This window comes from Vanessa tameamea, chromosome Z, assembly GCF_037043105.1.
Source record: "Vanessa tameamea isolate UH-Manoa-2023 chromosome Z, ilVanTame1 primary haplotype, whole genome shotgun sequence".
NCBI classification, from domain to species: domain Eukaryota; kingdom Metazoa; phylum Arthropoda; class Insecta; order Lepidoptera; family Nymphalidae; genus Vanessa; species Vanessa tameamea.
In genome coordinates, this window is record NC_087341.1 from 2,083,280 (window position 1) to 2,097,212 (window position 13,933).

General features: G+C 32.1%; 1 protein-coding gene across 3 annotated transcripts in view; it reads right to left on the minus strand.

Annotated features, from left to right (window-relative positions):
* Unr (Upstream of N-ras) overlaps positions 1–13,727 on the minus strand; it is a 39,234-nt gene extending 25,507 nt beyond the window's left edge. For 2 of the 3 annotated variants that reach the window (XM_026644528.2, XM_026644525.2), the window contains exons 1-7: positions 13,577–13,727; positions 12,427–12,874; positions 12,125–12,348; positions 11,464–11,840; positions 11,114–11,321; positions 9,295–9,483; positions 1,417–1,568 (exon numbers count right to left, since the gene is read on the minus strand). In XM_026644528.2, coding sequence (XP_026500313.1) covers positions 1,417–1,568; positions 9,295–9,483; positions 11,114–11,321; positions 11,464–11,840; positions 12,125–12,348; positions 12,427–12,544 — 1,268 coding nt within the window. In that variant the 5' untranslated portion in view covers positions 12,545–12,874; positions 13,577–13,727. The remainder of the gene's footprint in view (positions 1–1,416; positions 1,569–9,294; positions 9,484–11,113; positions 11,322–11,463; positions 11,841–12,124; positions 12,349–12,426; positions 12,875–13,576) is intronic. The other variant, XM_026644526.2, reaches the window with a different exon arrangement.
* Between the last annotated feature and the right edge of the window lie 206 nt (positions 13,728–13,933).

A 13,933-nucleotide genomic window follows, 5' to 3' on the forward strand; every position in this document is an offset into this window, starting at 1 on the left:
AACATATATATTTGTAATACAACATTATTACTCTTAACTACTTATATCCACTTCAAATTTACATCCAAAGCTCCGATGATCACTTCGATAGGATACGAAAACAACTTTTTTCGCTAATCTATAATGAATATTTCATATTTTATATAGATCTCAATGATATCGTGTTAATTTATGTCAAAGTTCTTTGTTTTTATTTACTACTCCTGCTGTTGGATTAGACCATACGTCTAATGAGAGAGGGGTGCCCAGGATGCATCTATTTTATAACAACAAATTTTAACATCCTTAACAAATGAATATTACTAAGACGAAAATGTTTTGCAAACAGATACAATAATCGGCTTTTTACGAATAAGCTTGTTCCCCAAACCACCACCACAAAATAAGCCCAAAAGTGGCATAAATATGAGTTATTTTCGTTTGGTATTTATTCTGTAGTTATACATTGAAATAATCTTCATATCCTTTTTAACCGATTAGATGAACAATGGATCTTGTCTTAGACTTCGGAGATTGTTTTAAACTAAAAGAGTCATATACAAAATATCCAAAGTATTAAGAGTTTTAGGACCCTAAACATCTCGTATCAAATAGGTTGAAAATATACCAAAAAATATATGCAGCACAAAAGGCAGTATTGGGCTATGGTCAATTTTATTAAAGGTTTGTTCTTGGGTTGAGAATTTGTAAATTGAGATCAGAGTGGATGGTGTACTTCCGAAGTCTCGGGACTTTTTCCTGATTTCGAGACTAGATGCATGCTTGTTGCTTGTGCTTGCAAAATCGGATTACGATGATGTTATTTACAAAAAATCGAAATAAGATTTTTTTCGCTTGCTGTTTTTATTCTGCGCCTAAAAAAGCTCCTCATTTTCCGCAAACGAAGCAATTAATGACGTTCTACTGAAAGGATTCAAATACCTACATTTTTTTTACTTTGACTGTTGATAAAACTGCTCGCATTGTATTTTACAGGAAGGCAGATTAATATAATAATTATAAATACAGGATTTGATTATCAAAAATAATCTAATAACAAATTACTAAAACTTTTCAAATTGCTTGAGTTATGTTAAAATAAATCTTAAAACAATAATGTTGCTGATAGAATGTCATTTTGTTATTATTGTTGAATTATTTGTTTATTTAGAAATGTCTCGAAGTTCCGAGAAGTACAGAACTTTGACTTTTAGCCGTCTCGTGTCCCGGGTCTACGTCTATGAATACGTCTAGACTTATCAAACTCTACTTAATAAATTTCCAATATAAAAGCTACTTGAACGTTTATCACATCAAAAAAATAGAGGATCCTAGGAGAACTAGACACACGTGACAACAACAGATTAAAAGAATAGAATATAAGTGCATATAAACACAATCAAATATAAACCAACAAAAAAAAGTTATTTTTCTTACCTTTCACCCGAAACATTGAAAGATTCGTCGAGCAACGATATATTAGTTGCACGTTTCAACTGGTCCCGTCTGTCTGTAGCCACTTGAAATTGGACCCAATCGCCATGTCTCAGCGTGAACTCTCCACACTGGTCTTTATCCCCGAAAGGCACCTGGTAGAGGAATTCGATCTTTTAACTACACAATTTTTTATGACTATTTTAAATAAGAATCTGAGCGTGTATGTATATAATATATTATTCATGAAAAAAAAAACCGACAGTCTGGATTACAAAACGCGCTCATAATGTTAAAGTGCTTCAGAAGACAACAAAAAATAAATACGTAAATTGTTATAAACTTTATCCTACGTATCAACTGACTATTGTACAAAATTTAACTTTGTAACTTCACGTGCTCTTTACACGTGAAATTAAAATCGATTTATACTGAATAATATTGATATATCACATTTACAAGCTGGGTATTTACTAAACGGTAATTTGAATTAAAAAAAACAAATGCTTCAGCAAGTAATATGAAAATCTAGTAAGATTTTCATAGCAGTAAAGAACTGTGAAAATCCTTTTTTGTACTACGGTGTTTTTATTGCCATAGGTTTTCCTTTGAAGGAAAAATGTGGTCTTCTTTAAAGGACCGTTATAAAGCTGCACTGTCTAGATACCTTTGCCTGAACAAAGGCCGACAAAAATGTATTTTTTTAATTTTCTATAGATTTAATTTTAATTTCTTCGATTTAAGCACTATGTGTAATCCTGACTGGAAATGTCAATATGTACTACAATTACCAATAAATCTTCTATATGATCGTTCTATTAATAACAAAAAATATACCGTAGTCAGTGATTCTAAATATATTTTTTGTGATTGTATGGATTAAATATAATTGATCAAAGATATGTCTGCAATACCGTAACGACAAATTTATTTATACATATATTGTGTTTTCGTTAATATACAAACATTTTTCATGTGCCCAATTTGTTTCTATAATTTACATAATTCTCGAAAAAAACATCGTGTGAAAACCTGCATGTCACTAAATTCAACGAAATTCGGCCACATTTTATCAACCAAACCGCATTGGAGCAGTTTCGTGGAATTAGCACCAAAGATCCTTGAAGGGAGAAAACCATTAGCTCAGCAGTGGGTACTTTATATACACACCTTACATAAGACTTAAATATTTTTAAATTATTTCAAGATCAAATACATTCTTTATGAAACCTTATCTCTCGATTTTAGACTATTCAATATAATATAACATTGTTTCAGACGTAAAATTATAAAAAGTAATTATGAATACAGAGAAAGTTTTGGAAGCTAAATTCACGAAACCACTGAATTTTTCCGTTTCATCTCAAAATAATTGACTTTCCGAAAGGAGTTTTATGTTTAATTAGTCTTTTATAAATGACGTTTCAAAAGTGTTTGTCAAACAGCTTTGTACTCGATTAAATTTAGGGTCGCGATGATATACTGGTTGTATCGTTGACTAAATTAGATCGATACTTAAGCCAGGATTCACATCCAGGTGTGTTTTCGTGAGTTTTTCAGTTTATTCGAATTTGATTCGAGATCATTGAGATACAACTTATCGAAAGAAATTATGACATGTGTATGTATTCAAGCTTTTAATTTATTTTATTCGATAATAAGTGGACTGTGGACCCCACAAAGACAATGTTATAAATATTTACCATCGGCATCATTGTCAATGCACCAACAACGTTACCATGTACAACATACTAGTATCTGACTTATTCCTATATTGATCCTACTATTCGTTATTCGTAGCCATCTTCTGATTCGCAAATAACATGCTAACTGTAGCTTCGGATTACTTCTCGTAGATGAGAGTCTTATATATTTTAACCGGGTATGATCTCCTAAGTCTAATGGTCATTTATATAATACAAGAATATAAAAATCACGCTTGTCGCGTCAACTCTAAATTCAACAGTGAAACTGCGAAGTGTATATATTTATATGACAATATCACATACTTACACGAGGTACAAGGTTACATACAGAAGGTTCTACCTTCTCCGAATTTTGGTGTACCTATATATCTAAAATAAATATCATGTATATTGGTGTACTAGTTTTATTCAGACAGGTAATAGAAAATTTACTTAATACAAAATTTTAATTTAAATTAGCCTAGAGCAATACGCTTCAAGTTCTCTTAACCCGGTCAGGAATTTAAAAGCCTTTGTACAGCAGCGGTTGCTTAGCAGTAGAATATTTATAGACAATTTTAAGATGGTTTAAAAAGCTTCACTTATAGGCAAGTCACAAAGTCAATATTTATAAACGTATAGAGTTGTATCGTTTACAAAATTAGCTACATTTTATTCGTATTTTACAACAATAATATTGTATCATCGAGCTGATCTGATATTGGAGCCAGCATACGACTATTGTAACTTTTAAATGGCTAGGAGTTAAGTGTCTTAACTGTCCCCAACATTGTTCAATCTTATCGCTGACTATCTATCTGCCTATTAAAGAGTTCTCTACTACAATTTTTATTATTTCTACTTTACTAGTACTGTATGGGCCGGCAACGCAAGCACCCCGCAGGTTGCAGATGTCCATGTCGCCGGAAGTCACTTTCCATCAGGTGAGCCTACTGCCCGTTTGCCACGTATACCATATTATATTCTATAATATTTAAAATATACCCTTCTCTTTACACACTAGTATTATATAAATTATAGTACAGTCTTTATAAATTTTAACGATGTACTCGTAAATTAAATTTAAAAAGCAAACAGTAAATTAATTTACAAGTATAAATTATAGCCATAATAATCACCACAAATTCACCGAGAAAAAAAAGTTAGTAAGAAAGACAAAGGAGGTTTTTTTAACTCAGGACTTTTGAAGAAAATCAAATACGATACAACCTTCTAGGGATTCACGGCGAAAGAACTAAACAATTGCTTTAGTTCCGCAACAATAACTTAAGACTTTTATAAAATTTTATTTAAAAACTCATAAATTTTATAGAATTAAATTGCTATATTGAAACATTTTGAAATTGTTACAATGGCGACTGTATGAATAGAACCTGTACGGGCTTCTCTTCAAGATTACTTTTGAAACAGGACTCGACTAGAACTCGATCGTTACCGTTTATGAAATTGTAGTGTTAAAAGTAAACTAACAACCTAAAAATGACCCAAAGACTTCTTTTGAAAAACATATTCTGCACGAGATTTTCCTATTATAAACCCAATTGAGAGATGACAACTCCCACTACGTTGCCTCCCATGATTCTTCCCAATGACGACCTTTTGTTTTTGTGACCAATTACACTGCGATTTTTGACTAAAATGAATATCAATTATAATAAACGAAACACGCATTTGTATGATGGCTATCGTAATAATCACCAATAGAGAGACATATTTCAATTTGTACCATTCAGAAGAACCAATCAAAGCCTTGATGTATTTAAAATGAGTGTCGTTTGGCCTATGGATAGTAAATTGTCTAAATGACGTGCATATTATTTTCAAATACTATTTATTCATAAACTTCTGACCCATAAGAGGCAAGCCAATATAAAGTACTTCTCTGAATTACACCTCGTAGACAATTGTACTATCGGCGATACAAACGAAATGTATATAGTAACCGTGCATAACGCAATAATCATACCATTAGCACTCCACGCCTCAACAACCCGTATGGTGAAACCAACCCCCTTCCCCAGCAAGCAAACGAGCGACCGGCATTAACTTTCATTTACAACCTTTTTCTTTTTGACCCCATAAACGATACGATCCATACGATGAGGCGTATCAACGTTGATGGGTTATCAACTTGTAACAATCGAGTTTAGAATCATAGTCGTATTCGTTATTAACAGTATACATTTTTTTTTATGATATCGGTAGGCGGACGAGCAAATGGGCCACCTGACGGTAAGTGGTCACCACCGCCCATATACAATGGCGTTGTAAGAAACATTAACCATTCCTTGCATCACCAATGTGCTCCCAATCTTGGGAACTAAGATGTTACACTGATATGATATTACACTGGCTCACTCACCTTACAAACCGGAACACAACAATACTGAGTACTACTGTTTGGCGGTGGAATATCCGATGATACCTGCCCAGACGGGCTTGCACAAAGCCCTACCACCAAGTGAAATACACACATGTTGTACTTTGTAAATTAATTTGGCCGTCGATGTGTCTGCGATGGGGAAACCTTCCCGATGCATCACGACCATCGAATAATTAGTAGTGACGTTATACAATTCGAATTGAATTGAAATGAAATATTAATCGTGGATTGCAGGGTACGACGAGACGAGATGGGGAACTGTCGAATATATAGATTTCGCCTGCGGCCTTGTCGAATATATGTATAGTTTTCGCCTGCGGCCTTGCTCGCGTTTTAGGGGTCGGTCATTAGGTGCTAGGCACAAAAAGTAGCCTATGTCATTTTATCGGGGTTTAAGCTTGCTCCGTACCAAATTTTATCAAATTAGGTTTGGATAGAGTAACAGACAATTACTTTCACATTTATAATATAATAGCTGTAATCTTTAGGTGTAATCACGTTGGTAGAGTCAATATTAATATTCACAAATATACCTACATATTTTTTTAATTAATTCGACCTACATTTTTTGATATTCAAATTCAAATGCTTTTATTCAAGATAGAAGTATTGCACTTTCTTATTGATTGTCAAAATTCTAACACCGATCCGGAGAGAAACGACTCAGACATGATATGAAGCGGCGAAAAAAACTAGTAGGTACATCTTTAAAGTTATTTATTATGTAAAAAATATATTTAAAACAAATGAATGTAAAAAAAATGTAATGTTTTCTATGTTCAAGTAATAGGAATATAGAGCAAAGTCAAGTCAAAGTCTTCATTCAAACACTTATTGATTGATTGTTAAAACTACCGCCCTCAAGACCTCAAGTAAATATACCTCGGGCATTCATATAAATATTTTTATATATTTATCGTTTTCCAAGGTGTACCACCACCGAAAATATATGTGTATATATTCTTATATTCAAAATAAAACTATGAATAACAAAAAAAATAAAATATAAGAGGAAAAATTGTCTTAAATGTAATGTTCGTATTATACATATGTATATGGACAGTGTACACTCATTGAAGAACAAATTGACCTAAGCCTCGAAGTTTAAACCATTATATGTCAAAGACAGGTTTTATATTTAAAAATAATATTATGAATAAACAATATCGTATGCAGAAAGGTAATCTGTATACTTAGTAAATTCAATTTTAGTAATATTTTATTGCATTGAATTATATAGTTTTTTTTGGCATTCTTAGTAATGTCGAGTACTTAAAAAAAAAACCAAAATTATCTTTTTCATGTTGTAAACAAATGCATAAATAAGGCTTTATAACAATATTCTATTTCACAACAGCGTGAATAAGTATCGAGAAGACCCGACAAGAGAATTAGTAACTCTTTTATATTATAAAATAGTGGTCTCCCATTGGTCGAAATTCGACCTTAATTCATTGTTAATAAAATATTAGATGCGATGATTCGAAAGAAATGTAGGAAAAATGAGGCTCAACTGAACGATACCTCGTCACAATAAAAAAAAAAAACAAATGTAAAAAAGTCATTGATTTTCATCTTTGTAAATGACGTATGCTGTCATTGGCATTATATACGTAAACTACGAATGTTTCATATTGAATATTATGTAGGTAAACGTATCGTAGTGTGTGTAATGCATTTTTATTATTTTAATGTACATATTTCTAATGCATATTTTATAAAAATATTAGCTTAAAAAGTTATTGCTTCGCGTGTTAATATATAGATAATATAATAACATTTTACTATTCGATCTGCAGTAATACATCTAGTATTGAAATAACGCCTCGTAAATATAAAATATGAAGAAAAAAAACGTGATTACATACAGTGATTATTTCCTACTAAATTCATGGCAACTTTATAAAACGTTAAAGAGATTTACTTATACATACAACGCAAAGCCTTTACTGTTCGGTCTAACAGGATGTAATTCTGCACAGGAATTCATTATATGGAAGTATAGAAGTAGGCGAGTTCTATGAAAGGATTTTTCAAAAGTCAACTCCTAAGGAGATTATTACTAGATGAAATTTTGCTTGGAAATTCGTCATTACAGATGTTAGAAAAATGTGTATCGGTATTTGGACTTTTGGTAATGGCTTAAAGAGAATTGTAGAGTTTTTCTGAAAATCCATCAATTGAGAGGGTGCAATTTACGACGAATTTGTATGGAAGATTTTGAAAAATATTTAATACGGTATTAGGCTTCTGCTTATGAGTAAAATACTGAATTTATTTAAGTTTGGAATGTAAGTTTAATACCAATAAATTCGAATACATCTGAAAATTTGAAGGATTTCAAAAAAATGATTCCGATGTAATTTCCCACGGTCCCTTAATGGTTAAAATTTCTTACGGCGCCAATGTCTAAATGGGCAGTGGTGAGCACTTACCATCAGGCATCAGTCGCTCTCCGGCCTACCTATACAATAAAAAAAAATGCAGATTCTAACAACTCGAACCATTTTTATCACCCTTTCACTAGTGTACTTATAAAAATATATATGTAATATAATACGATTGTAAATAAAAAGAAGTAATCATTTAAAATACACCATTATATATATTAAAAAAAAAAAAAACAAATCAAATACAGTTTTTTCGAACGAATCCATAGTAGCATAATACAATTGTAGGCAATATAAGTCAGACTTCAAGTAGATTAAAGTGAATCAAGATGTGAAATGAATAGATATTATTAAATAAGAGATTTAACTAGGCCGAGATACGCGAGGGACTGTCAGGGATGAATACGAAGAATTGTTAGTGGAATACAGAATTTAATCTAACGTCTCTATCGGTTTCGAACAAGCTACTTTGCACAGAAAATCATTTATATACACTAGCTCTCCGTCCCGACTTCGTGCATATACAGTAAGCAATTGGATACGTGCTATTTTTTAACCAATGACAATTGAACATTCGCAAACCGATCTATTCGCCGGTACTGCGTTAATGCATCAACGTAGTCTGTACAACACCCCGCTTAATTTTCATACTTTAATTTATAAAGTTTAGATTATTTATATAAGAGTGTACTACAAAAGAAATATAACAAACAAGCCAACTTTATTATATTGGTGTGTGTGACACTCGCCTATGGCCATACTACTTTTCTTGTATGTATTTACTTAGTGGCCAACGAGGCGTTTCTACGCGTTCTCACCTTAGACAGCCTATCTTGACATATACATAGATAATCAAAGGCTACTGGTTCGGAAGTGTAATAGACAATATTTAAAACGAACGTCATTTATTTCGACAAGGGTAACCAGTTGTAGTAATTTTTTCTCCTTTTTATTTAAACATAAAAATGGTTACTATAAGTTCTACAATATCTATATATCTATAAAGATATACGTATCGGAAACCTCCAAACCTCTCAGGTTTCGTATTTGTTATAGTTTGGGCAGCGTTCGCTACGAAAGCGCTTGGACCAACAATTTTTTTCCGACTACGTCGACATGTTTAACTATATCTAATAAAAAGCCTGTATAGTATCTTAATATACCTTAATAAATTTTTTTTATATATTTTAAAATATCTTCATTGAATCGAATGAGTCGAATAGTTCGAGTATTTCGGGATTTAAAAAAGAACACACAAAAACATTTTAACAAATTAAAACGTAGGGTTGTAACTCTTCTAAAAGAAGTACGAGATTATTTTCGATAAAAATGTCAACTGTCATTATAATTAATATAATATTTTTTAATCTATGCATCAACATTATAACTGAAAATAACTTACCTCAACTTCAGAGTGATCGGCGGCACGATACCTAATGCGCCCTGGTAGGGGATCGTTCTGCGGTACCCGTACCATGTTCCCTCGCTCCAGAGGTTTCAAAACTTGACCTCGCATTATCTCCGGACTGACATCTTCGAACACGACTGAACCGCTGGGCAGCTTTGTTATGTTGCACGCCACCTCTTTACCCTACACATACATTTGTTTTAATTAAATATTATCATATAAACCAATCGCGTCCTAATAGCTAGTGATGTTACAAATATCGATTAAAAGACGCCGCGTAATATCACGAATGAACGATTCAATTAAATTTCTAGACGGAATCTAAGAATTAAGCTTGTGTTTATTATTAAACAGCAAAGCACGTGAAGAGTCAATAATATAAAAATAAAAAACTGTTTTTATTTACAATTAAACTTTTGCTGTATTTATAAAACATAAACATTTTAAAAATATTTACAATGAAGTTTAACATTTATAGACGATAGCGTGGATTTGTATGGTATGTTTTCAGCTCGTACAAATTTGATTGATACGAGTGAAAGATATTCCTTTTATTGAAATGTGAGCTCGAATAACGCGTCAAAATGGAATACATGCAAACAACAATCCCTAGATAGGGCATGCGGTGCATTTAATTCACTAATTAACGCAATTACGCGACAGACGCGTAGGGGGGTAACGTATTTAACTACGACTTTTGCGCGGCTTTTCCCGCATCGTGTTAATATTATTACTTCAAATCAAATAAATGAAATAACACTAATAATATTACTTGTTATCTAATGATTTTACAACGAATAAGTAACTTATTGATTATATTTATACACTACTGTTATATGCGAAACAATTAATTATTTAAAAAAATTATATACACATAAAAACATCACATCTAAACATAAGTATACGTATATCTGAAGCACACGTTCCTTGAACAAGTGATCGTATTACACAACTAACTAGAAATTCATAGACTTTTTTTTAAATCCTGGGTTTCAGATTTTTTTAACGTTTAGCGCCCGTGATTAGATTAATGGACGCGAATCCGAGCGGGGTGGATATGCAAAATATTTGCATATTTGCGAGCGAGGTCGTTTTACGTTCGTTCCACGTTTTCCATAGTTCTGGTACGTCAAACTTAAAAAAAACAATCTCTCCTAACGCATCGGGAGTGATATTTTTCCTCTTTTTACGATGGATTCAAGTGCTTTTAATAGAATAAAATGAAAAACTATTCCAGACTATATGCCATTAAAACATTTTTGAACGGAGATATTTTGGAAGGTTAAAATAAAATATGAAAAATCTCTTTTGATTATTCAATAACATAATAAACTATGGTACTGAATAACATGAAAATCCGTTTAACCGTTAAAGAACGATGGTGGCTCGCTTTCTCTTTTTAAAACATATATACAATATGAATATTAACTTAGTGACGTAGACACAAAATCGAAATTTCAACGCCGACAATAAACAAATTAACCACCACTTCTCTCGTTATCCGAAATGTGTAACTCGGCGAATTACGCTTCAATGTGCCCTTTGTATTATGAACACATATTGCCCGAATGAAATGCATATCATTTAAAATCAAACCGGCCTTAAACCCTTCCATAATTATTATGTCTATCGACATAATGTAAGCACATCCCTGTACAGTCAATTCAAGTACATATCTATTGATATAATTTCGACGGCAGAGTTCTATTATCATTTATCATCCAGACGTTCAAACTATATATATATATTTGTTTAACAACACCTTATTTGTATGAATGAATTATGTAAATAAAATTAAAAAAAAAAAACTCACATTTCTAGTTTGAATAATAAATTCGACATCATCACCGAGAGACAACTCCTCTTTGATCTTGGCCTCGGAATAGTGAAAGAATATTTCCTTGACAACATCAGCTCGTTCAATGAAACCAAAGTTTTCCTTCTTGGAACAAACCACACCATGATATTTCACTGGATGAGCTGGATTTTCGAAACGTACATGACACGCACCTAATGTACCTCTGAAAACAATTTTGACATTAGTATTAATAATATTATGTGCAAAAATGGTCACAAAAAAAAAACTTAGCAACAAAATCAGTTCTTAGCATAACTAAGGGCTTTCTATTGGTAAGTGTTAATCAATCAAATTATAGTTCTCACCTTTGGTTGGTTGCAATTTGAAAGCTTACAGCATCACCGGTTCTCAAAGTGACATTGCCTTCAACATCGTCTTTTGTGTAAGGCAGAAAAAAACATTCCCCTCTATTCTCATAGGAAATCCTTCCCGTACTATCACCTGAACCCTCTCCCTTGACTTCAGTTGTAACAACACCTGTGACACGGGCTTCACTCAACACCACTTCGGGTGCTATCTTTGTTACGGTTGAAGCAATAGGTTTACCAGTACGACGGTCATATGTCATTTCAAATTCAACGGGATCTCCTATCTTTAAATGGTCTATATTGCCCCCAAACTGGCTAAAGTGAAAGAACAGACGTGCTTGCCTTTCACAACATTGTATAAAGCCATAGGAATGCTACAATAAAAAAGATAACTTGTACTCCAACCAACAAATACATTATCCAATATAAACATATTTCTATATTAATTTAATTTTTATCTAATTGTTAAAACAATTTATATTATTTTTTTAGTTATACAACACACAAGGATGCTAAAATCAGACCTAGTCTAAAATTAGTGTATTTTAATATATTATAATTAATTTATTTTCCAAAAAACAATATATAATCTTATCCCATAATTGAATAAAAAAATCTGCAAGATATTCTAATTTTTAATTAATTAAAAATAACTTACAAGTAATTTTTCGATAATTCCTGTCTCCCTAATAGGAGGATGATTCATAGAATCATATTGAGGTTGGCTGTTGTTCGAACTAGATGAGTACACTCCCGCTGAATCTCCCATAGGGCATGAGTCCAAGTTAAAATTGCCAAGGGAAAATCTATTACTACCGCCTGACTTGCCCATATTATGATAATTATCTCTCGGTGAGCTCGGATACTCACTACTATAAGTACCTATAAATAATAAAACAAAAGTTATAAATGATACAATAGAAATAATTATAGATATAATAAAGATTTAATCAAACTTACCATTACGGTACCCCTGTTTTGCCTGCATATTTGATTGCTGTAGATCTAATATTTCCTGTAAAGGTGAGGAGTGTGAATCTGGCGGCTGGAACATTTTCCACTGAGGATTACTCGACATAATTTTTGACAGTATTTTTTCTTGTATATAAGTCAAAAAATCTCAGTATTATGTACCAATATATCACAGAAGAAGGTGTGGTGTTAAAGTTACTAACAGATATAAATTTTAAAAAACAAATCACATTTTTTTATACTAAATGTTTAGGATAACACAAAGTCTCTTCACAGAAGTCACAAATTTATACACCAAACACTTTTATTGCAAAAGAATATGTACTTAAGAATAAACTACACTAGATCCTCAGATGTCTTCAATGCTTGCTGAATCGGAGCTCTCCTGTGCATAGGCTTGTTTGGATTTGTATGGTTTGGTTACTCACACTACCTACTGCAACAAATTATAATTCGTTAATTTTTACAATTATTCGATTTCAGGAAAAAAACTTACTAATTTTAAAAATCTAATCATTGATTTGAATTGAAAATGTTTCAAACACAACACCAACTTGAATCTAACTTGAATATTGAGATGTTAAATTTAAAGTAATTTAACAGACTGCTTGCGCGCGCCGCAAATTTTCTTATTAAACCTTTAGCAGAAAATGTGTCCGCACTCGCCAACAGTGGGGTAACATCTGATAGCGCAATGTACTCATACCCTCACAAACTCACTTGACGTTTTATGCCTGTAGTTGATTCAATTGAAAAATACTATCCGATCAACGACACAAAATCTTGCTAGTCAGATAATCGAGCCGTGAGAATTGCCTTCACGGATAATAATCGTTTATACGTAAATACTATCACGTTTATACACATTAACTTCATGAAACAACTGAATTATAACAAAGCGTCGCATCGGAATATCGTTCTACATTTTATTATTGCTATCTAGGTAGCTATCGGCCGCCCGACCCGACCGACGATGTGCAGAAATTATAACGTTGTTACCGCTCGACTTTACTCGACATATATTGAACCTCATTCAATACTTCGTGTGAATTTATTAGGTGATGGCAAATTAAGGCTAAATAGAAATAAATAATAGAGGAAGTATATAAACACAATCCATAAAATTATCAAATCTCACCACGACACAGCACAGCACTGACGACATACCGCCATATTGAATGTCAACATAATCGCGCCTTTGATCATGCCATACAAACAAATTTAACTTTGTTTCAAATTCCTTTATTTCTAAGTTTGTTAATAAAATAATTTACTTTGACTTACGGATTTGTAAATATAAAGAATTTTTTAAAATTTTGTGCTTGTTTTTTGTCTAAAGCGAAAAATCAATCATACATTTATTTTTTCTCTATTTTATAGCTTCTATTTAAAAATGAGGTGGCTAATGTTTGTTACTTACTTTTTAAATTAAATAAATATATATTGATACTAAACATAAGTAACTAGTTTTTTCTCTATTTATTGCGTATATTAT